Below are 25,568 nucleotides of genomic sequence, written 5' to 3' on the forward strand. Positions count from 1 at the left end.
GCTGTCACAACATCTTTGTTTAGCCATAATCCCTTGAACACGTTTTTCAGTGAATTTCTGAAAAATCTTCAGTTCAACTTCACTTGTTCTCATTTGCTGCGATTAAAAGGTTTTTATTGTGCTGTGAATGATTTTCTTGTTTTTTTTCATGAACGCCAGCAATTAAGCTGTCAGAGGTTAAGCTTTGTGTGTCTATCTAATCCATATAAACAGTTTCCCTTTGCAGCTGACTGCAGTCATGCTATAGCTGTTAAATGAGGCAGCAGATGTTCTTATTGTTTCCTTGCAAGACTATTAAATACACAGTACAAGTCTATGTAAGTAAAGCTTTTTATTGCCTGTGCTATATAATCCATGCATGGAGCCTGACTTGTCTAAAGACAGGATGGCTGTTCTGCTGTGCAATGAGCTACATGCAAAGTGTTGGGTTGTTAGCTTGGTTAGCAAATAATGGATAGCTCATTCATTTCAGCAACTCTATTGAAGTAAAACACAATATATAGATTAATTACACACATACTTATGTTTTCTAGCCTTTATTTCTGTTAATTCTGAGGAGTGTTCTGGTTACAGCTAATGAAAACACAACATTTTAGATATTACATCAAAAACATTTTTCAAACAGAAATGTAGCCTTAATGAAAAGTATCTTTAATACCTGCTTAAAGGTTGTTATTTTCGGAAGGTCCTTTTAATCTGAGGAACGAGCCCCATTGGATTAGTATTCTATTTAATTGAATATGACTGTTTACATTTTGACATTCTTCTCCCTATAGAGTAACAATCTAATATTAGCTGGTTATTTGCTCAGGTAGTCAATTTTGCAGTTTGTGGTTTAACTGAAATAAGCATAACTTTCAGACAGTAAAGATGTTAAACACCTTCTGTTACAAGCGGTCTCGCATATCACATTTTAGTTTTCACTATGATGCTCTAAAAAAAGGACGGAAATGTGATAAATATTAATATTGAAGCCAATTTTAGCCAATTCTTTGAAAAACATCTTAACATGCTGATAAAAAGGCCTGTTTTCCATCTGGGCCCTCTGTCCTCTAACACAGTAAAGCCTTTACCACTGCTCGCTTCCTGTGAGGATGTTGACCTGGGGTTTCTGCAGCTGTGGAGGAAACAACAGGCTAACGTAACGTGACAGCTTGGAAGAGCCCACAGGGCCAGACCAGTGCAAAAGCTGCATACATTAGGATGATGTTGGTGTGAAGTTTAAATGCAAATATTAGGACACATCCTCATTTTCTTTACACGATAAAGCCTTCAGGTCAGCCTATCTGTGTGATACGCTGACCTACGCTACATAGGAGCTGTAATGAATTGTTTTTAACACGTGGAAATGCTTATGTTTGGATTCTTTTTAAATAAAATTTTATTTTAAACATCAAAAAATTAACTATTCATTCTTTTAAGGGTAAGTCTTCTATGGAAAAAATGTAATGCACCCCTCAGGCATTGCCTGTTCCTGATTGTTTAGTCAAGTCAAGGGAGCAAACACAAATCTCACTTTCTTTGGAAGAGGTTTAATTTATGTTTGCAAGTTTCTACATGTCATATACATATAATACTTAAGCTCGACAATCTACTTTTAAAGTGGTGCCATCTGCAGTTTCTGGGCTGTACAATAAGTTTTATACACTACTTTAACCACAGAAAATAACACGGTTAAAGAGAGAAGATGCCATCATTTCACACATTTTCTTTTTAGTTGTCTTAGCCCGTAGCTCTGGGTAGTTATATTCCTTTCCATCCCTGAAGGTGATAGACATGTAAATAATGTAGTGATATGTAATGGCTTGCAATGACACAGATGAATGTTTGCCAGAGAAAACTATGGCTTCAATGTGATTCTGGTACAACACATCCAAAACGTAGGAAGTGCAGTAAAGAGCTATGGTTACAGTAACGTAACGGGGAAGCACACGTTTGTTTTTTTAATGACACTTTGCTGCACCATTTGATACATGGAGAAGGACAGTGAGAAGGACATTAGTACTGCCAAGATTTGTAGTTTTTTGTGTTTTCCACAAGCTAATTAATTTATTTGCTACTCAGTTGTTTGTGTTTTTTATAAATCCTGGTTCTGTTGACCCAATTATTACCAAACAGAAGATGACCAGGTCATTGCATTTATTATGAAACAATAAATTGAATTATTACTGTTCCTTTTTACTAACTGTCCTTTAGGTTCTGGAGGTTTTTATCAGAACAAATCCTCAAAAATAAAATCAAGATGTGGCCTTGTAGGGTAACACAAACATATTTTATGAGTTGATACCTCTGGAAAGCATTTTAAGTCAGTGTTTAGCATTTAATCCATCTTGTAATTTGACAACTCTGTGGTTAGGTTGGTGACATTTCTGCTGACATTGGTACTTTTTAAGTGTTGGATCACAAGGTTTGGAGTTTATGGTAAAAATAACTACTGTTAAGGTAAATGTATCACTATGGATTTTTTCTTTTTTAATTGAAGGCTCATTGTCAGGGAGCATGCTGCTCGGTTGTCCAGTGGTTTGTCCTGTTGCCTAGCAGCAAAGAGTTTGTCCACGCTTGTGCATTTCTGTGTGGAGCACTAGTGCATGGTTTGGTTTTCTCAGGATACTCTGTTGACCCTCTGATGGACTACTGATCTATCCGCCTCTTACCCATTGGCTTCTGGAGATAGGAATAAGCAGGTCTAGGCGATGGATGGATGCTCAGAGAAAACACAAGTTTTAAAATAATCCCTTTTGGTTTGGAACAGAAAATGGACAGCAATTTCTTTTGCTAAAACCTAATATTAACTATGTTTCTTTTGTCAGGGGTAATCATGCTTTTAAAGGTCCTTGGAATAAACTTGGCAAACAATGAGTTTTTTAAGAATGACAGAACACATCAAAGTCCCGATCTCCAAACTCCTAAATGTGCAGAGCCAGAATGCTTCTGAGCCCTGATATCACATGCCCGTGCCTGCACACACATGCAGAGTCCATCACGGTTTGTGTTTTTCTGTGCTGTGGTCACAGCAAGCGTTGACCACAAAGCTCAGTTCAACTCGAACTCCTCCAGGCACTGCTCACCTCTTCATTATTCTCATTCAGACTCACAGAGAATGCACACAGACAAACACCATGCAGCACACGTGCATAACGGAGCACTCATATTAAAGATGCATGTTGGTATGTAGGGGCACACACAAAGTCACCAGTGGTTTGATCAATTTAGGAAGTGGATTTTCCCCTGAAACTCAAAACACAAAATATTTAGCCACAGAAGGGCTTCTATATCTAGTTTAGATTTACATTTTAGATAGAGGGAATCAGTCTACTCTGTCTATCTCAGTTGCTCTTGATGGCCCTATGTTTGTGGTTGTTTTTGTCTATTTGAGGTCAGCCTGGGCAGGTATGACATTCTGATTAAAAAAAGAAAAACATATATAAGAACCTCGAAGCTTTACGATCTCACAGTATTTCCACAAAATTAGTGACATGATCTTATTGCTTTTATAAAAAAAGAGAAATAATTAATTATTTAATATTTTCTGACTGCTGAATTTGTCTTCTTTATAAGAGAGGGACAGGTTACCCCCGTTCAGCCAGATGAACAGTATCATGCAGCAACAGGTAAAGGAGGAGGCTGTGAGCTTTATTTTGCAGATATGCATTTTTACTTGCATGTCAAGGCGGCTATTACTAGATGTTCTCATTGACAAAAATGATACAGCAGTACAAAAAATATTCCCTCTGTGTTATAGGGAAGATGCATCAGCCTCAGGACATGAAATGTCAGTCAGTCAGTCATTTTCTGTACCGCTTATTCCATAGTGGGTCGCAGGGGAGCTGGTGCCTATCTCCAGCAGTCTATGGGCGAGAGGCGGGGTACACCCTGGACAGGTCACCAGTCCATCGCAGGGCAACACATGAAACAACCATGCACACACTCATTCATACAATTTAGAGAGACCAATTAACCTAACAGGCATGTCTTTGGACTGTGGGAGGAAACCGGAGTACCCAGTGAGAACCCACGCATGCATGGGGAGAACATGCAAACTCCATGCAGAAAGACCCCTGGATGGGAATCGAACCCAGGACCTTCTTGCTGCAAGGCAACAGTGCTACCAACTGCGCCACCGTGCAGCCCGACATGAAATATCTAAAAAAAAAAAAAATTTCTGCAAGAATTTCTAGAATATGAAAAAGTAAATGAAAAATGTTTCAGTTTGTTATAAATAAAGTTATAAATACTCTGAAAAGAAAAATCTTAACTTGAAAACCAATTGGCGCTGTGCATACAGTAATTTTGGAAACCCAGAGGGAAACACTAGGAATTTCAAATATTTACACATTTAGTACAAGAAATATTAATTTTATAGATATTTTACTTTAGTATCATGCAGCAACAGGTAAAGGAGGAGGCAGAAATGTGGTACTCTATTCTCCATACAGACAGAAAACTTCAGCTGCTTTGCTGCTTTCCCGGCATCTCATTAAATGGAGTTTAAACTAGTGATAAACGATACATCTGCATCGGTATAAGCTAATGTTAGTACATTTTTTAACAAATTGTTATTGGCCCCACTAGTAAAACGGGCTCAATATTAATAAACAATGTTTATTTCCATCTTGTTGTCATTTGTGTATGTGTTTCAGGAGGGGGAGGGGATTGGCCGTGTGGTGTTTCTCTGGGCATGTGACAGTTAAAGTGATGCAGCACAGGATTGTGGGTGGGGTGTTTAACTGAAGCAGAGAAGCAATGTCAGTGGCTGTTTTTTCTCAGTGTTGAAAGAGTAGAGAAATGCATATAATATGTAGAACATTGGTAAATATTAGTTATCGGTCAAATATCGGTATCTTCCAAATGTTCATATCGGTGCATCCCTACATTAAACCAGAGAAACAATGTGGCAGAAAACCTTGGCGTTTTTGAAACAGCAGCTTTTGGTGTACCTAGATGATGGTAACTTGCCCGTCCCTGGTTTCTTTCCTACATACATTGACAGGTTATCTGTGCATTCAAGTCTGATGGAGGGTTGTTTGATAAAAGAATGACTGGCTTTTAGGGAAACAGCCTCACTGTTTTCTTGTTTCTGTCTCATGTTGGCCATTTTGTCCCTTTAAGTGAACTGAATATGTGTCAGGTTGTGTTTCTCCAGGAGTTTTTTATTAATTTAGATCAAAGCTGGATTCAGTAGCAGTATTTTGCGTTTATTAATAGTGTTATTACAGAGCTGTAATAGCTGTAGTAGCCATGGTTGTCTATCTGATGTCCACTTCTCTCTGTCTTTCTACTGCTTCTTATTTAGTCAGATAACCACATGCTTTGTACTGCTGCACCTTGTGTGTGTGTACGTTGACAATAAAGATTTATCTTTATCACAGATTCACACAATTCATCTTCACTGGTGAAGATGAATTGTATTGCCCCCCCCTTGTGGAGACCCCTTTCATACCTGAAGATATTTTTTCCTCACCATTTTTTTTCTGCCTCTGTTTCCTCTTCTCTTTCTTCTTGTCATGATCTCTTCTCTTTCTATCTAACCAAGTCACCCCAGCGGGCCCCATCGTGCTCCTAATGAGAACACGAATAAGCCCCCCACGGGGCCTCTAATAATGAGCCCCCTTCTGTAAGTCTGCATTGCAGCAGAAATGCACACGGGCTCCCATAAGTAACAACTGTGTCTGTTTTCATCCCTGCTCCATTTGCCTTCACAGGAATTTGGCAGTTTAGCTCATGGATGGGCTGTTTGAGTGTGAGCCTGACTGAATATGTATGTGTGTGTGTGCGCTCAGGCCCCTTCCAGCGCCTCCTGACCTCTGATAGAGTACAGTGATTAGTATCCTTTCCCTCCTGTCCTGACACATTTTTTTCTCACTTCGTTTTCTAGTAAATCTGCAGAATTCCTGATTTTGAGGACTGACATATCTCAGTATCACAGTTTAAAGATAATTTATCTTGTTTCTCGTATTGGTTGAGTGTAACAAGAACAGTGCTGGTACCTGGAGCTCGTTACCTGTATTATATAAAGTACTTTTTTATTTCTCTGCAGGCGTTTGGGAATGCCAAGACAGCTCACAACAACAACTCCAGCCGCTTTGGGAAGTTCATCCAGGTCAACTACCAGGAGAGTGGGACCGTCAGGGGGTAAGAGTGAAAAAACACATGTACAAAAACCCTAATGCATTTCATTGGGATTTTGTGTGATTGACCAACACAAACCAGTGCATGATTATAAGGTCGAGAGAGATGCATGGTTTTCATTTTTTTTAAATAAAAATCTGGAAAGTGTGGCCTGCATTTTGTGTCCGACACAACAAACGTGAAAGAACGTGCTTTGCTCTGCTCAGATGAATAAGATCAGATGCAAAACCCGATGTGTGTCTGAAAACTAATGCTGCATATCACCCCTAACACACAATTACCATAGCCTCTTTCACAATAATTCTGTCATTTAAACGCAAAGACAAGTTGAGACAGACAGGCAAACCCCGTCTAATAATCCTGTTGTTGGCTGAGTAAATGCTTTAAATTTAAATTATTGCTCTCACCTTCCTACTTTTCTTGTCTGAATTGATTTTTGAGTGTTGTTTACTCTCGCTGGTCACACAGACCATGTCATCACTACATCCCTCTCACACCGCCAGACCTGCTTTCCCGTTCACAAATCAGCTGAGGCTTGGCGAGTCAGGGGCATACAGGGCAGACCTTTCGGATTATTTCACAAAACGCTAAAAGGCGCCTTCATCCTGCCCCTGAAGTGTTTGTGCAAGGGACTTTTGTGGGTTAACAGAATCAGAATTATGATCAGCGTGCTGCCCATCTTTCTTTGAAAGTATAACTCCATTTAAAGGCTTAGGATAAACTGTTTTGCAATTGTGGGTAACAGCTTGTGTTGACCATTGTAAAAAATATGTAATAAACTTGTAACAACTGTACCTTAGACTTTCCCTATCTCCTGCTTTTATGGATCAGTACTAATGATCGCAGTACGGACACACCTGGCATCTGTAAACAATGTTGATCTGTTCTTTCATCAACAGCTGAATTTCTCATCAGATGATCAGCAGCTTTATCCAAAGTCTCTGTTAACCATGTTTTTGTTTATATTCAGTGCGTATGTGGAGAAGTATCTGTTGGAGAAATCCCGCCTGGTGTACCAGGAGCACAATGAGAGGTGAGCGAATTCAACATCCCTCCTCTTTTTTTAATCAAGTTCAGATCATCAGTTAACACGTTGGACCTTTACCCACTTTTCTGACTAGTTTTTGTGAGCACTGAGCTTTATTTTGCAGATATGCATTTTTACTTGCATGTCAAGGCAGCTATTACTAGATGTTCTCACTGACAAAAATGATACAGCAGTACAAAAAATATTCCCTCTGTGTTATAGGGAAGATGCATCAGCCTCAGGACATGAAATGTCAGTCAGTCAGTCATTTTCTGTACCGCTTATTCCATAGTGGGTCGCAGGGAAGCTGGTGCCTATCTCCAGCAGTCTATGGGCGAGAGGCGGGGTACACCCTGGACAGGTCGCCAGTCCATCGCAGGGCAACACACGAAACAACCACGCACACACTCATTCATACAATTTAGAGAGACCAATTAACCTAACAGGCATGTCTTTGGACTGTGGGAGGAAACCGGAGTACCCGGTGAGAACCCACGCATGCATGGGGAGAACATGCAAACTCCATGCAGAAAGACCCCTGGATGGGAATTGAACCCAAGACCTTCTTGCTGCAAGGCAACAATGCTACCAACTGCGCCACCGTGCAGCCCGACATGAAATATCTAAAAAAAAAAAAAAAAAAAGTTCTGCAAGAATTTCTATAATATGAAAAAGTAAATGAAAAACGTTTCAGTTTGTTATAAATAAAGTTATAAATACTCTGAAAAGAAAAATCTTAACTTGAAAACCAATTGGCGCTGTGCATACAGTAATTTTGGAAACCCAGAGGGAAACACTAGGAATTTCAAATATTTACACATTTAGTACAAGAAATATTAATTTTATAGATATTTTACTTTAGTATCAGCTACACTGCTCTTAATATTTTGTCCCTCAGTTTAAAAAAACAAATCTTAGGCCTTTGGGATGCCAGTCACAAAAACTGGAATACCTATTTGGCACCAGTAGGCAACGAGAGTGGTGTCACTGACCAAGAAGACTGTGAGCATGGCTGCACTAGTGTGAAGATTTGAAAAGTTGTAACTTGTTCTTTTGACATAGTTTACCCTTTAGTTTCAGTCATGATTCTTTTTCTGCTGACATTTGAAGAAAAAAAGCAAGTATTTGTGGAACTTTTTAAAAATCTCTGAGCTATGTTTGCAAGTAGATGAGAGACTAATTAAGAGGAAAAAAAAACGTTTTTGTTAAATCTCTGTTAGCATAAGTGAAACAACAGAATACTGTATTTCTATTCTTTTTAATGGTTTTTCATTTACTTTGGTCAACACTCAAACATAAACTTGCCTTGGTGTAAATCACTCACCTCCTACGCTGTGAGCACATACACACCTAGACTCCACCAGTGCTCGCATCCCTAAAGTAATTTTTCTTTCAAGTAACACAATGACACAACCTCTGCATCACCTGTTTCTCTCAGCTGTCCAGAAATAAAAAATTAAAGTAAGATGTCCTTTGGGAAATTTAGTTTCATGTCCGTGTTTCAGTACCGGTCAACAAATCCCTATAACCCGATTAAGCTAGTTTCTTTTTCACCCTGATGACAGGCCCCGGTAGCCACGTTGATAGGGTAGAAACTGGAGACGGGACCTCCCAGACTTCTCAGACCTGTAACAGAGAGGTGGTGGGGAAGCAAGCAATTTGATGATAAACTGCAAACTGTCTTAAATCTTCAGTTTATGACAGGTTGCCTCTGAGTGACCCCAGTGTACAGAAAAAAAAAATACCCAGGAGGATAGCATCAGAGTGAAGGCTAAGCTCTAGGGCTGCTGTCAGAAACTGGTCCAAGTACATCATAATATTTAAAGATAACGATTATGTCTACAGTCAGCACATCAGCATATACAGGTCCTTCTCAAAATATTAACATATTGTGATAAAGTTCATTATTTTCCATAATGTCATGATGAAAATTTAACATTCATATATTTTAGATTCATTGCACACTAACTGAAATATTTTAGGTCTTTTATTGTCTTAATACGGATGATTTTGGCATACAGCTCATGAAAACCCAAAATTCCTATCTCACAAAATTAGCATATTTCATCCGACCAATAAAAGAAAAGTGTTTTTAATACAAAAAACGTCAACCTTCAAATAATCATGTACAGTTATGCACTCAATACTTGGTCAGGAATCCTTTTGCAGAAATGACTGCTTCAATGCGGCGTGGCATGGAGGCAATCAGCCTGTGGCACTGCTGAGGTCTTATGGAGGCCCAGGATGCTTCGATAGCGGCCTTTAGCTCATCCAGAGTGTTGGGTCTTGAGTCTCTCAACGTTCTCTTCACAATATCCCACAGATTCTCTATGGGGTTCAGGTCAGGAGAGTTGGCAGGCCAATTGAGCACAGTGATACCATGGTCAGTAAACCATTTACCAGTGGTTTTGGCACTGTGAGCAGGTGCCAGGTCGTGCTGAAAAATGAAATCTTCATCTCCATAAAGCTTTTCAGCAGATGGAAGCATGAAGTGCTCCAAAATCTCCTGATAGCTAGCTGCAATGACCCTGCCCTTGATAAAACACAGTGGACCAACACCAGCAGCTGACACGGCACCCCAGACCATCACTGACTGTGGGTACTTGACACTGGACTTCTGGCATTTTGGCATTTCCTTCTCCCCAGTCTTCCTCCAGACTCTGGCACCTTGATTTCTGAATGACATGCAGAATTTGCTTTCATCCGAAAAAAGTACTTTGGACCACTGAGCAACAGTCCAGTGCTGCTTCTCTGTAGCCCAGGTCAGGCGCTTCTGCCGCTGTTTCTGGTTCAAAAGTGGCTTGACTTGGGGAATGCGGCACCTGTAGCCCATTTCCTGCACACGCCTGTGCACGGTGGCTCTGGATGTTTCTACTCCAGACTCAGTCCACTGCTTCCGCAGGTCCCCCAAGGTCTGGAATCGGCCCTTCTCCACAATCTTCCTCAGGGTCCGGTCACCTCTTCTCGTTGTGCAGCGTTTCCTGCCACACTTTTTCCTTCCCACAGACTTCCCACTGAGGTGCCTTGATACAGCACTCTGGGAACAGCCTATTTGTTCAGAAATGTCTTTCTGTGTCTTACCCTCTTGCTTGAGGGTGTCAATAGTGGCCTTCTGGACAGCAGTCAGGTCGGCAGTCTTACCCATGATTGGGGTTTTGAGTGATGAACCAGGCTGGGAGTTTTAAAGGCCTCAGGAATCTTTTGCAGGTGTTTAGAGTTAACTCGTTGATTCAGATGATTAGGTTCATAGCTCGTTTAGAGACCCTTTTAATGATATGCTAATTTTGTGAGATAGGAATTTTGGGTTTTCATGAGCTGTATGCCAAAATCCTCCGTATTAAGACAATAAAAGACCTGAAATATTTCAGTTAGTGTGCAATGAATCTAAAATATATGAATGTTAAATTTTCATCATGACATTATGGAAAATAATGAACTTTATCACAATATGCTAATATTTTGAGAAGGACCTGTACATTATTGAAAATATGGATAAACTGGCTGTAGAGAAAGAATTTTTACTAGTAAACAAAAATAAATATTGATGGCAAGAACTATGGGAGCCATATTGTGGAATGTGAATCTAAGGCCAAGTCTGCTAAGATTTAAATAAGCATGAACAGTGCTGTGAAAAAGTGATTTCCCCCCCTTGCAGAATTGTTTTTCTGACAATTTTTATATCTGACAGAAGTAATCTAAGTAGATAAAAAAACTATCATGTGTTTGTGATAAATGACAATAACCTTTTTAACATTGCTGTATTTGCAACCACCCTTCTTTGCAGAATTGTTTTAATGTAGTCACAAGTCCGGACTGTTATTTATTTACATTTACATTTATTTTACTGTCCTTTTGTTTCTTAGACACTGATATATTTTCCTCTCTAATGTAAATGACCAGCATCACCGCCTCATTTGCTCTCCTATTGGCTGAGGTTAAGCCTCTAGGAAGTAGCAGCTGAGCCTTATTAAGGCTGCATGGTTCTGAAAAGGAGCCTGTATTTAGTTTCAACGTTTAATGCTGATCAGCACTTTATTTTAAAGAGATGGTTCATTCTTCATCTTTTTTTTAATTAGATGCGTATGAAGTGGTTTTTAGTAGTTACCAAGGTGATGGGAAAGAAAGAAGGATACATTTTAAAGAGTTTAGCTAGCAACTTCCCAGGACAGCTCCCATTTCTGCTGTCAAAAACACTTTATCTATTGTAAGTTAAGATACTGTTTACTCACACCAACAAAACAGCTGAACTGTCATTTTACATAAAGGACATAGCTTTACATGCAGATTTTACCCACTTGAATCCAAAGCAGAATAATGTGGTGATCTTTTAGCTGTATATACACTAAGTTATACACTTTCATTTGAGACCAGCTTCAACAATTACAGATATAAAGGTCACTTTTATTTTAGTATTTTACTGCTGCTAGTATCTTTATAGATTTCTACGTTTAAGGGTACTGGTGCATCTTGTATGCCATTTTGTGTGTTTCTTGATCACTACCCCAGGATCACCTAAGAAAAAACTAGAACCTTCCCTATCTCAAGGAACGAGATAGGGAAGATGCAGGTGTAAAATATGCTTCTTAGTCTGAAGCTTAGGTTTCTTTTATGTCTTTCGTGAGTTTTAGAACTTCTCATCACTTCACTGAACATGAACCATCATTCTGCAGTGACGTGAATCTCAAACCCGCTGTAATAGAATTACATCTTAGTACACTCATTACTACACTCAGTGGCTCATTACCTCCAACCTGCACACTCTGCACACTTGTTTGATTTGACATGTGATACTGCAAAGTCAAAAAGTGTAACTGATACATGACATGTTGCAGGTTAATTTGCAAGAAAAGAATGGAGGATTTCCCCCACTACTCTAAATCTTACCGCTGCTAATTTATTTTAAAAATCATCAGCGTAACAAGTCATTTTAATGTAATGTTCTCCAACCTTTGTGTGCCTGCAGGAACTATCATGTGTTTTACTACCTGCTGGCTGGAGCCAGTGAAGACGAGAGGAAGGCTTTCCACCTGCTCAAACCAGAGGAATACCACTACCTTAACCAGGTCAGCCCTGAACAAACTTACAAAAACACATCACAAAATACGCAAGAAAGAATATCAAGGAGCACGTTCATATTAATGAAGCTTAGATGATTTATACAACAGTCATAAAAATGTTGAAAATTAAACTGAGCAAACTTTCTTTCTGCTGTCTCCTGTTTACTCATTTATCAAAACTGGAGCATGTCTCATCACCCACAAGTCCTGGTTTCCAGCCTCCCATAACTGAGTCTGTGTGTGTGTGTGTGTGTGTGTGTGTGTGTGCGCTCGCCCGTATTTGTGTGTGTGTTCATACATACATTCTTGCGCATGTGCCCGAAGCTTACATACGTGTTCACATTTTGCGGTACATCTGTGCATGATGTCAGCTGATGCGTGGGGATTTATAACCCCCACCCCCTACAGTACAGCATCACACTGAGGAGGCAACAAATAGATGAAAACAGTTTTCTTCTCTGTTTATGTCCCTCTGTTTCTTTAAAAACATATTTTGTCCCCCTCAGTTCTCCTTTAATCCCCACAACAACAACACCCCCCCCTTCTCTACGCATTCACGCAGCCCTGTTTCCATGGCGACTGCAAAACTGTGAAGTCAGTCTGGTACGGATTTGGTTGTGTGTAGAGTGTGCCAGAAGTCACATGGTTTTGCAAGCTCACTGTTCACAAAACCAACCTATAAGGCGTAAAATAAATTTTCATACTGAGTGCTCTCCCCTCTGAGATAGCTGTCTGTTTGTGTGGGCACGTGTTCCTCACTGCTAGATTAAATTGAGTCAGTTTAGTGAATTACAAATAATCTAGTTGTAATCCGACCCAAGCACCTTTTGTACCTCATTAGCTAGAGCATGTTAACTCACAGATACTCTGTGAAATGATAGACATATCGTCCTTGATATGTAGTTAAAAGCTCCAATTTCTCAATGCATTGTGGTGAATTTTACTCCAGAGATAGACAATTGAGATAACAGTAGTGATAATCAGTGTTTTTATTCGCTGTGTTAAAAATGGAGATGCGGCGATCAGAGAGTTTTGAGGCCGATTATAATTTACCAACTTTGTGCAACTCTAACAGATCCTATTTCTCTTTTGGAACTGACAATACACAAAAAAAAACCCACTTCTGTATTTAATTTCTGGATAAACTGAATATCAGACTGTAAGAACAATAAAACGATTATTGTAACATAAAACAATGACTTCTCATAAATAGTCCAAAGTTTCAGTGAAAGAGAGCAGTTGGTGTTACATAGCTCTGCACTGATACAGGTTTTTAATGATGTTTCAAAAAACAAAAACAAAATGATTCCAGTGACTTATTTAAATTTAAACTCTTAGCAGTTAGAATGATTAGCATAGTTAGCAATGCTAACAGCAGTCTGCGTTTGTATTCGACGGACATTTAATCAATCTTTTCCTTAACTTCAAGAGTTCCCAAGGCCATAAATATTTCCTAAACCAGCATCATCCAACATAGCTCTTCTAACATGATAAAATGGAGCAACTTTTATGTAAAAGGTTCAGCTACTGTTGTTTGCTGAAGTCTCATCCACTAAAAAGTAGTAGCTTAAAGAAAAAGCCTGTATTTTTCTAATAAAGATAGAATTGATTTTCAATAATTCTGACTTCATTTTTTCACACTCACTGATACTGAAAATACAAAACTTTAGGTGTTTTCGCTCAGTCACAGTACTAACACTGAAGAGTGTTGCCACAGGCATAGTACTTCCACTAAACTGAAAAAAGACTGAACTTTTAGTTTCCAATCAAGCACAATATCAGCAGATTCGGGTCCCCAGCTGATTTCTCAGTCTATCCTCAGCGGAGTTGACCAACGTGTTACACCTGTGCACAGATATTCCACCCCTGGATAATTTGGCAACATTCCACAGTTTCTCTGCTTTTCTTGGTTTTGCCTCAGAAACAGCATTTTTGATGTCGCCCCACAAGTTTTCAATCAGATTGGTCAGATCCAAGGGACTGGGCTGACCAAGCCATAACTTTGATTTTGTTGGAGAAATCCCCATGTCGTGATGTTTGAACCACCATACTTCACTATCATCAGAGTATATTGTGGTTTCATCTTGGTGTTTGTGGGTCGTCTGACAAACTGCTTTCAGGTATTGGACCCAAAAAGAACAATCCTACTATCATCAGTCCACAAAATGTTTCTCCGTTTCTTTTTAGGCCAGTTGATGTGTTCTTTGGCAAATGTTATCCTCTTCGGCACGTCATTTTTTTAACAGTGAATATGATGCCCATGATGAGTGTTTGTAAACGTCTGGCAGAAACTGTGTGCACTGCACTGTAAGTAGTAGGAAATGAGCCTGTCCCTCTCCATCAGTCCTGATGTAATTATTGCTGCTCTAGGAATGTTTGTCTGTCTGTCTGAGACGTTCAATCATTTTTTTTTTCTTGATACAATTACATTTTTCTTTAAATAATATTTTGTAGCATTTGTTAGTATTTTGCTTTTGTTTTAACCCGCTTTCCTTACTTCCAGATGACAAAGAGACCACACAAACTCCCCTGGAACAATTGCTATGAGAGTGAGCTGGTCAGTATGCTGCCAGTTTGTTTGTGTATGTCTGTGTTCATGGGTGTGTCATGCTTCAGTAGGAGTTTGGTGCCAGTCCTGGTCTTGGTGTCTCCTGGCTGTCCACACCCGCCTGCTTTCAGTGATTCAGACTGAAGTTAGAAGCAACCTGGCCTTGGCGCTGTTGAATGTGCTCTATGAGCCTATAAGATGTTTGAAAGGATACCTTATAATGTAGTCATGTTGTTGGGTCCAAAGGAACATAAAGAGACATCAGTGTCCCTGTTGGTTAGAGATGCACCGATCCGAATTTGTGGTTGATTTCCGATCTCTGTTTTTTGTAAAGCTTTGACATGCTAATAACAAATTTAGCCAATTTTGAAGAACTGTGGTCTGAGAGGATATAAGAACAAGATCACATTTTTTCTAGCTTTTCTGACATAAGAGATTAATCATTATTTATTAGGAGCAAAGATGATGAATGAGCAATTGATGATTAGTATGTTTAGCGCAGTTAGTATTACTTAAAAATATTGTAGTCAATGTAGATTTTTAGCTTAAGTGTGCGATTTCTAGAAGAACATGTCTCAATCCAGCATGAGGTAGAAAGCTCAGAAGAATAAAAGACCTTTCCTTGTTCAGCCTTCCAGTTATCCTCAGTAGTCTTGCTCTCTTGCCAACCACAGACATGATATGGAAAAGAGTTTTTATTTGGAAAAAATAGCTTACATCACTTTACTGTGTTGAACTTAATTTAGAACACCACACTGATGCTGAAAAAAGCTAACAGTGAGTCTTCCTTCCTCAGTAACTGCTCCTCACCAAAGAGTGTGGATGGTAGCATGACTTGGTAGCTCTTAGTGTGAATATGGTTTGTTTACTGATCGGAAATGTATTGGGGTTTTTCCCTGCCCTGTCACAATCAAGGCCGATCATGCTGAAGATCATCTATTTCATTCACCAGCTGATTTCACGGTGCATCTCTACTATAATGAATTAAAATGTAAATTAAAAGGAATCCCTTCAAACAAAGCATTTGGATGACTCACTGCTGGTCAATGATGCCATAGCTAGAAACTGCCATCTTTATAGGGAAGCTTCAGGCACCAAACTTTAACACTTGATACTATTAAACAAAAGGAGCATTGATTTTATGAGCTCTCTCTGAACACCAACAGACAAATAAAGTAAAAGCACTGAGGGAAATGGTTGTGCACTAAGTAGGCAAAACTGACTAAACAAGACACCGTATTATAATTGAAACTCTTTAAAATTACAATTTGATGCAGATATTTAGACAGATAAAGTTTGAAATGGCTTCTGTTTAGATGATGACATTACGGTCATAACATGATTGATCTGCAAGTCCAGAAACTTCCCTACAATTTGTGTGGTCTTGGGCCATTCTGTGTGTGTGTTTTCATCAATCAGCCAGTCTTTGCCACTATCCTGTGAGCCTCAAGATGAAGTGTGTAATGTTTGGTCAGTGGGATTTGTTGTGTGTGTTTAAGGGATTTGGTATCACCTAATAGGAGATTATGTTCGTCCAACTGTGCGGGTGAACAAACACATGAGCCATGAGAAATGGTCCGTACAAATATGACTCCCGATTTCACCACATTTCATTCTTGACTTTGGCGTTGCATCTGCTGTTTTGAAACTGCTCTTTTATCCAAGGCTTTACCCAATCCCAAAAAGAATAACTTGAATATTAAAATGTAATGAAGTTCTCTTTAAAGTGGGCTCCAAGAAAGCTGTCGTCAGCTCAAAATGAAACTAGTTACAGACTTTACATTGTGTCAGGACATTTCCTACTGCAAAACAGCCATTTATGTTTCTCAATCACTGATGTAGAATATTCTCCACCTCACATTCGAGCTGGAGGGAGGAAATTCAGCAGTTGTTTGGCATAATGGAAGACACACTGAGCATGTTTTGCTCCGAGAGTGGTTAGAGAAGTTTCTGTGAAAGCACTTTTCCCTTTGAATCAGGATTTTTCTATAATGTATTGTAGTGTTACATAATGCTGACCATATTTTAATAGAATGTTACCATGAACACACTCCTTGTGTTTTTTACAGTGCTAATTCAATCAGCACGATCTACTTTTAAAAGAACGAGCAGTTTTGCTTTCAAAAGTGAAAATAACTGTCTCAATTACAGAGTTCATTGATGAATGGAGTGATTTCATCTGACAGTATAACAAGGTCGTTGAGCAAAAATCCAAATCATTATCCTTCTTGACATATAAAAACATTCAACCTTGCATGGCTCAATGCAAAACAACATCTCAGCCTTCGTACTCGTACTTGTCGTCTTCCGCTTTATCCGGGACCGGGTCGCGGGGGCAGCAGACTCAGCAGAGATGCCCAGACGTCCCTCTCCCCAGACACCTCCTCCAGCTCCTCCAGGGGGAGCCCAAGGCGTTCCCAGGCCAGCCGAGAGGCATAGTCCCTCCAGCGTGTCCTGGGCCGTCCCCTGGGCCTCCTCCCGGTGGGACGTGCCTGGAACACCTCCCGAGGAAGGCGTCCAGAAGTCATCCGGTATAGATGCCCGAGCCACCTCAACTGGCTCCTCCCGATGTGGAGGAGCAGCGGCTCTACTCCGAGCTCCTCCTGGATGGCCGAGCTCCTCACCCTATCTCTAAGGGAGTGCCCGGCCACCCTACGGAGGAAGCTCATTTCAGCCGCTTGTATCTGGGATCTCGTTCTTTCGGTCAAGACCCAAAGTTCATGGCCATAGGTGAGGGTAGGAACGTAGACCGACCGGTAAATTGAGAGCTTTGCTTTTCGGCTCAGCTCTCTCTTCACCACAACGGACCGGCACAGTGCCCCCATTACTGCGGCAGCTGCACCGATCCGTCTGTCGATCTCCCACTCCATTCTTCCCTCACTCGTGAACAAGACCCCGAGATACTTAAACTCCTCCACTTGAGACAGGAACTCCCCACCAACCTGAAGAGGACAAGCCACCCTTTTCCGGTCAAGAACCATGGCCTTGGATTTGGAGGAGCTGATCTTCATCCCAGCTGCTTCACACTCGGCTGCTAACCGCCCCAGTGCGTGCTGTAGGTCTTGGCTAGAGGGGGCCAGCAAGACCACGTCATCTGCAAAAAGAAGAGACGAAGTCCTCTGGTCCCCAAACCAGACCCCCTCTGGCCCTTGGCTGCGTCTAGAAATCTTGTCCATAAAAGTTATGAACAGGACCGGTGACAAAGGGCAGTCCTGCCGGAGTCCAACATGCACCGGGAACAGTTCCGACTTAGTGCCGGCAATGCAGACTAAACTCCTGCTCCACTTGTACAAAGATCGGATGGCCCCTAGTAAAGGGCCCCCGATTCCATACTCCTGGAGCACCCCCCACAGGGCATCACGAGGGACACAGTCAAATGCCTTCTCCAGGTCCACAAAACACATGTGGACCGGTTGGGCAAACTCCCATGAACCCTCGAGTACCCTGTAGAGGGTATAGAGCTGGTCCAGTGTTCCACGGCTGGGACGAAAACCACACTGCTCCTCTCCGGACTCTCCTCTCCAATACCCTGGCGTAGGCCTTACCAGGTAGGCTGAGGAGTGTGATCCCCCTATAGTTGGAACACATCCTTCTGATATTTAACTATAAATTAAGTATGTACCTGGTATAGTACTTTAATCTTGCCCAAAAGTGCAGGGCCAAAACTGTAAAATTTAAGAACTGCTGGGTAAAAACACAACTCAATTTGGCTTAATATGCTAACCCAGCTCTGTCAGGTATGGATCCAACCAGGTGTGGGTATATTTATTATTACTTAGCACAACAGAGCTGGGTAATGCATTTGACCTAGCAAACTGAATTAGTTTTTTTCTTGAAAGTATGGGTTAAATTGGCTAATGTGTAATGTTAAGGCTTCCAGAGACTTGGTTGCAAACAATGCAGAACCTGGATTACTAAACAACTAGTATTTAGATATAAATTAACTCTTTTCAGATCCTTACAGGGTCACGGGGCAGCTGGCTTCCATGCTAATCTGTCAATAGGTGAGGAGGGGGATACACATTGGACAGGTCGCATCACAGGGCAACACAGAGACACACAGGACAACCAACCATGCATGCACACACTCCTACATAAGGTCAATCTAGAGTAATAAATTAACCTAACTCATATTTTTGGACTGTGGGAGGAAGATGGAGTACCTGGTGAGAACCCACGTGTGCACAAGGAGGACATGCAAACTACATGCAGGAAGACCCCAAGCTGGGATTCGATTTCTTTTTATTTGACTTCTTTTTAACCCTATTACCATTCAATACATTGAAGCCTTATTTCTGTAGTTACCCTCTTTAACAAAGTCATGTTATTAATACATGCACCTCAGTCTTAGTCAGAACACAGTGGAATAAGCTTCTATCTCTGTTGCTTCTATTCCATCTCTCTACAAACTTCCCATCAAGCTGTTTGTTGTTTCTTTTCCTCATTCTGTCTGGGACCCCCGCTGTTCATGGAGATGATGTCATCGTTTTTTACAGAAGTCCCTATAAAGACCTGCAGAGAAAGTTTGTCAGACTCAGACCACCTGTCTGATCATCTGACAACCCCCCTCCCCCCAAAGGCCCTATTTAACCTCTGACCTGTCCCACTGGTGAGCGTTTGCAGAATCCACTGCATGGAGCTGGCCAGCTCCTTGAACAGCTACAGGCGTACAAAAAATTTGACAGATCTGAAAGTAAAAATAGAAAATAAACATTCAGGAATTAAACAAAAAAAGGTAGTTTTGCCCAAAGATCCCAAAGACTAAACATTTTGTGTTTGTTTGCAAAACAGACGGGTGTTTGGTGGCTGCGGTAACTCAGGACTGTTTGAGCGTCTCTGGCCTGGTGGTGTGGAATGTCTGGTTGATGCGTTGGCATGCTGTGTTTGCCACAAAACAGATTTGGTTCTTTAACTAATCGGTAGCCTAATCATAAGTAACATCATTAGTAACATCTACACTGCCTGATAAAAGTCTTCATATCCCTTGATCGTTCTCACATTGTTGCAACCATAAACGTCAGTGTTTTTAATGGGATTTTATGGATTGGATCAACACAAAATCATGCGTAAATGTGAAGTAGAATGAAACTGATACATGATTTTTAAAATGGTTTGCAAATAATAGTCTGATTATAGTGGTGTGCATATGTATACACCCCCTTTATAATGATACCCCTTAATAATCAATTGTTTCAGAAGTCATTTCATTACTAAACAGTCTACTTGTGTATAATTTAGTCTTAGTATAAATCCAGCTGTTCTATGAAGACCACAGAGGTTTGTTAGAGGACATTAGTGAACAAACTGCATCATGAAGACCAGTACAAGGAGAAAGTTCTGGAGAAATTGAAATCAGGGTTTGGTTATAAAACAACATTTTAAACTTGTAGTTATCTTGGAAGCATGGATAGGATTTGGCCCAAATTCAAACATACCAAAACAGGGCTGAGGGTAAGAAGGGCATTAATAAGAGAAGCAGCCTAGAGGCTCATGGTTACTCTGGAGGAGCCGTGGGGGTTGACAGCTCAAATGAGGGAACACTGGTCATGAGAGACCAAAACTGAAGCTTTTTAGCATATGTGCTAAGTGCTCTTTGACAGAAAACCAATGCTGTGAGGAGGCTTTTGTTTTTTTAGTAGGAAAAGGGAAACTGGTAAGCATTGATAGGTGGATGGATGGAGCAACACAGGACAATCCTGGAAGAAAACCTGTGTGAGGCTGCAAAAGACTAGAGACCAGGACACAGGTCCACTTCCCAGCAGGACAAAGATGCTAATCATAGAGCCAGAGCTACAATGCCATTTTCAGATCCAATTGGGCGTTTGTGGCAAGACCTGAAAACTGACGTTAACAGGTGTTCTCCATCCAAGAGAGATATACTGTTCGGCCTTAACTGCAGCCAACAGTGGTGTTACAATGTATTGACTCGGGGGATGAATACAAATGCACAGCAAACTTACCAGACTTTGTTTTGATGAAAACTTATTAAACCATGTTTTATTTTCCTTGCACTTTACCAGAAATCACTACTTTGTGTTGCTCTATCACATACAATCCCAATCAAATGTACATACTGTCTGGAAATGTAATATGAAAAAATGTGAAAAAGTTTGAGGGGTGTGAATATTGTGGCAGAACACTGTGGATGATGTAGACCTGATGTTCATACCTGTTGACATGATCTCAGTTTGATCCATTAATAAGCAGTGAATGAGCAGTAAATTGGGCTCCTTGCCTTAAACTTGCAACACAAATGTTGTAACTGACATTAAAGTGCACCATACTTTCATTTATAAAAAACCAGAATAACAGACTCTGTCTTTTTGTTTAACTCAAGAATCTCTTGTATTTTTCAGCCTCTTTTTTTTAACCCCAAATAGCTAAAGTTTTGGTTTTCAACCAAAGTATTCCCTTGAGGCTGCCAAAAATGATCTCTGTATTTTCTCAACTTCCATCAATGTATCACATTGTGCCGTTTTGGGGGCTGAGGTCGAAAATAACCGGCAGCTATAAAACTAATCTTTCCTGGGTTCTGCTGTAGCACCAGAAGCCTCAGCAGTCCTTTGTTGCAATTGGAGAAGCTAACCAGAGAACATTCCCGAGTTGTTATAGGCCAAAGGACAACAATGGAGAGGGAGCGTGTTGGGGAGTAAAGTGTAGAAAAGGCCCTTCCCGAGTGTGGATTATAGGTTCCTGTATCTTCCATCGCCGGCCGGTTGCTGTGGTATGTGCTAATTACAGCCTGAGAGAGGCTCGCTGTTGTGAGCAGAGAGAAGCTGGCCGAGCAGAGTGCCTGAATAGACGCACTGTATAAGGACACTTCCTGAATTCTTACACCACCCAGTCAACATTATTTAGTGATGGCACCACTCCTCCATCTCAACCTTAGTAACAAAGACTGTATAATAAAGAGAGTCTCATGATTGCCCGGGGAATGTGCTCGTGTTCACCATCCAGGGTTTCCCCCTCTGTGGAGCTGTGGCTTGCTGCTCCTCTGCTGAAATGAACTATGGAAATTACATGTTTTGCTTGACATCATGACATGCTGGTTCAGCCATGTGCTGTCAGGCTCCACAGTCTGATCGATTCATTGCTGATAGTAGTAAATGTTAAACAGGATTGCTTGTCTAACACTACCGGTGTTGATTTTTGTCTTTTTCTGCCTCTGCTCTTCTGTCTTTCCATTGTCTCGACACCAGCAGGACTGTTTCACTGTAGAGGGAGAAGACCTGAAGCATGACTTCGAACGGCTGCAGCTGGCCATGGAGATGGTCGGATTCCTACCTGCCACACGCAAACAGTAAGACAGCCCAGACAGAGATGAAGTGTAACCTTGACCCTGCAGCCTGTTAGAATAATAAATCAACCTGTAAACCTCCTGCATGCTTGTGTCACTTTATTTATGGCCTCCCCTCGGCATAAGCTGATAACTCAGCAGACTGGTGGCTGGGAAGGATCTGCACATGAAAGCGATAACAAAAGGCGTATTTCTTGTCAGGATTTTCTCCCTGCTGTCTGCCATCCTGCACCTGGGGAACATCCGTTACAAGAAGAAGACCTACAGGGATGACTCCATCGACATCTGTAACCCGGAGGTGCTGCCCATCGTCTCCGAGCTGCTGGAGGTGAGCTAACTTATGTTCAGCAAAAACATTACTTCATGACATCAGAAAGTCCAGAAAAGATGTTTCTAAAACATTCGAGATGCACAAGACATTTAACACCCCATAGTGTTGGTAGCATTCAGTTAACTGAAAAGGTTTTACCTCTGCCTTGCTGCTTGAATGTGATTTCACCACTTAAAGTTTAGTAAAATTAAAAAAGAAGGCTGATCAGAGCTTGTGTAGACAGCAGAGATGAGGAGGTACTTCAGGTTCCGAAGAGCCATCCAACCATCATGAGCTTTCACCAAAAGCTGTTTGTGTTCAGGATATTTTCAGACGCTACTGCAAGACGTGTGGTCTATCACAGCGAACATCTAGCGGATCTTGGTGTTGCCTTGTTTAAAAGATCAGGTGTTTATTTAAGTTTTTAAAAGGTCATGTTTTTCTGTGCTTTGCAGAAGTAAATTACAGATTACTTTAAAAGAAAGTTATTTCTCTTTAAGTCAAAACCTGTGTTGAATTTCTCCACCTTTTGTCTTGTTACATCTATGAACTACAATCTGTTTTATTAGGATCTCATAGGATAAACCACACACAATGTACTGCATAATTGTGAAGTGGAAGGAAATTAACATATGGTGTTCAAAAACGAAAGAAGGAAACATGTGCTGTGTGTATCTATTCACCCCTCTGATTTATTCATTTGTAGAGTCGTCCTTGGGATCTCACAGCTGCAAGTGTTTTTGCCTATATGGGCATCTAGAGACTGAATTTTTTTGCCTATTTCTATTTGCAAAACAGTTTAAGATGAGTCAGACTGGAAGGAGAGCATCTGAGAATATCAGTTTTTACATTTTGCCAAATATTGTCGACTGGATTTATGTTTGGACTTTGATTAGGCCATTCTAACACAAAATTGGTGTCAATCTCACCTCTTCCATTGTAGCTCTGTCTGTACGTTTAGGGTATTTTTCCAAGTGGAAGGTGAACATCGGCCCAGGTCCCAAGTCTTTTGCAACCTCTAACAGGTTTTCTTCCAGGTTTACTTAGCTCCAACCATCTTCCATCAGTGCTGAACAATGCTAAAGAAAAGCAGCCCCAGAGCATCATGCTGCCACCACCATGTGTAACCACTGACATATGTTCAGGGTGATGTGCAGTATTAGTTTTCTACCAAACATAGCATTTTGCATATATGACAAAAATATTCAGTTTTAGTCTCTAGTGATCTTCTTCCACATATTTGATGTGTCCCTTATGTGGCAAACTGCAAACAGGACTTCTTATGGTTTCTTGTTGCCATTCTTCAATATAGGCAACAATGTGTGGAGTGCACCACAAATCTTGGCAGTCAGCAATGTCTCTGACTTGAGCTGTGGATCTCTACAGGTCCTCCAGAGTTACCAAGAGCCTCATGGCTGCCTCTCTTAGTAAAGCTCTCCCTGCCCACCCTGGCAGTTTAGGTGGCAGACATGTCTTGGCAGGTTTTCAGTTGTCCCATACCCTGGACTGAACAGTGCATTTTAAGATGTTCAAAGCTTGGGTGTTTGTTTTATAACCTAGCCCTGCTTGAACATTAAAATTATTGGCTACATTAACTTAAAATATCAAAGATGTCTGGCGAAAAATATTCTGGTACTTGCAGTTATTCATCACATACCTACTAATTGCTTTATATTCACTTTCAGTTGCCACAAACAGATAACGGAAAGTCCCAAAGTGCCGGACCAAAATCAGACTGTGTTTAAAGGGGAAACCCACTGTAACTGGTTAGCTTAGCTCATTTTAGCAGATAGAGCGGTATGTAAGCAGAGCTCTGCTGCTCCAAAAATTACAAAAGCACATTTTAAATCTTAATCTTAATGAAGTTTAGAGGTCCAATTTCTCGCTTAAAAACATCTTAAAACTATGACAAATTAATGGTATAAAAATGATAACTTTCTACAATCCACTCCATTACCGCTGCTAGTGGCATAATTCCTTGCTGCACAAAACCCCTTGAACAATCCCAGGGAGACCTACCCCATACCAAGACCTCTTACCTGTGAAAATAAAGCCCTGGGAAAGTGAAATTACCTGGGTAAATTTGCATCGTAAAGTGCCCTGGGCTTTCAACAAGCAATAGAAAAGGAGGTAAAGTAAGGGGGCCCCGAATACAAATGCTTGGCACACTTTCTACATTTTCATTTCACCTTACATCATTTTCTTTCTATTTTGCTATTGTGAAACACTGCTTTGAGTTTATCAGTTACATTGAATCCCATTAAAATACTTTAAAGCTCATGGTTGTAATGGGACAAACAGTTTAAATACTGTTATAGAGCATGACATTCTTGGCAAAGAACAACCAGCTCTTCTGATTTCAAAGCATAATCATTTTCTTAGCATGAGATTTTTTTTCTACTTAACAAAGTTCATGTGAAGTTCCCTTTTTCTCTCACCTCATAGTTTGATTGTAGAAGTAAAACTAACTCTGACTATTAAAAGGTTTTAGTCCTGCTGTATCTAATAAAGTCTGAGGTCTGTTCCTCTTTTTCTCTACTTGATTTATCCACTACCTTGCATCCCCTAATTTCTTTTTGTCTCCATTTTCTTTGACAAATCGCAACACAAATCACAAACATGAGGGGCTGAGTTTCAGTTTAGTAACCATGTGAAGCTCTTTTCATGAGCTAATCAGTCTGCTGTGAAGGTTTAGTCTGCTGCAAACCTGTTATCTGTCCACAGGACGGAAAAAACAGCTCCTGCCCTGGCCCAGTGGGCCACTCAGTGTTTACAAGTCTATGTGGCGGCAGAGACACTGAGATCAGACTGCACACAGACACACACATGCAGAGACTCTTCAGTGTGCACAAGGGGCCACCTCAGAAATTCACATACTGCTCTGATTTACGTTTAGATCGAGTGATGCTGTCACCTTCCAGTCCCTGTCACAAACTGCAGCCATTAGGCAGACGAACCTAATGTTTAAGCCACAAACAAAGCAACGTCCCAAGTGTGCCAGAGACTCCTGTCAACATCACCGCAGGGATGTTATGACTCTGGAGAGCATGCCAGGGTTCCCCCCCAGCACCCAGACTGGATTCTCTGACCCCCTCCTGAGATCCAGAGTGGCACTGACGTAAGCCAAGCCACATGTCGGGCAGATGCTCAGCAGTCAGTGTTTCAATTTCTAGCTTATTTAGATGTCTGTTAGACTGCAA

General features: G+C 40.8%; 1 protein-coding gene across 1 annotated transcript in view; it reads left to right on the plus strand.

The window, feature by feature from the left end:
- Positions 1-25,568, plus strand: part of LOC124880401 (unconventional myosin-IXAa-like) — a 194,574-nt gene that overhangs the window by 87,195 nt on the left and 81,811 nt on the right. Inside the window, exons 3-8 of the mRNA XM_047385494.1 lie at positions 6,038-6,132; positions 7,100-7,162; positions 12,120-12,219; positions 14,717-14,770; positions 21,964-22,061; positions 22,260-22,386. Coding sequence (XP_047241450.1) covers positions 6,038-6,132; positions 7,100-7,162; positions 12,120-12,219; positions 14,717-14,770; positions 21,964-22,061; positions 22,260-22,386 — 537 coding nt within the window. The remainder of the gene's footprint in view (positions 1-6,037; positions 6,133-7,099; positions 7,163-12,119; positions 12,220-14,716; positions 14,771-21,963; positions 22,062-22,259; positions 22,387-25,568) is intronic.

Source organism: Girardinichthys multiradiatus, chromosome 2, assembly GCF_021462225.1.
Source record: "Girardinichthys multiradiatus isolate DD_20200921_A chromosome 2, DD_fGirMul_XY1, whole genome shotgun sequence".
NCBI lineage: Eukaryota > Metazoa > Chordata > Actinopteri > Cyprinodontiformes > Goodeidae > Girardinichthys > Girardinichthys multiradiatus.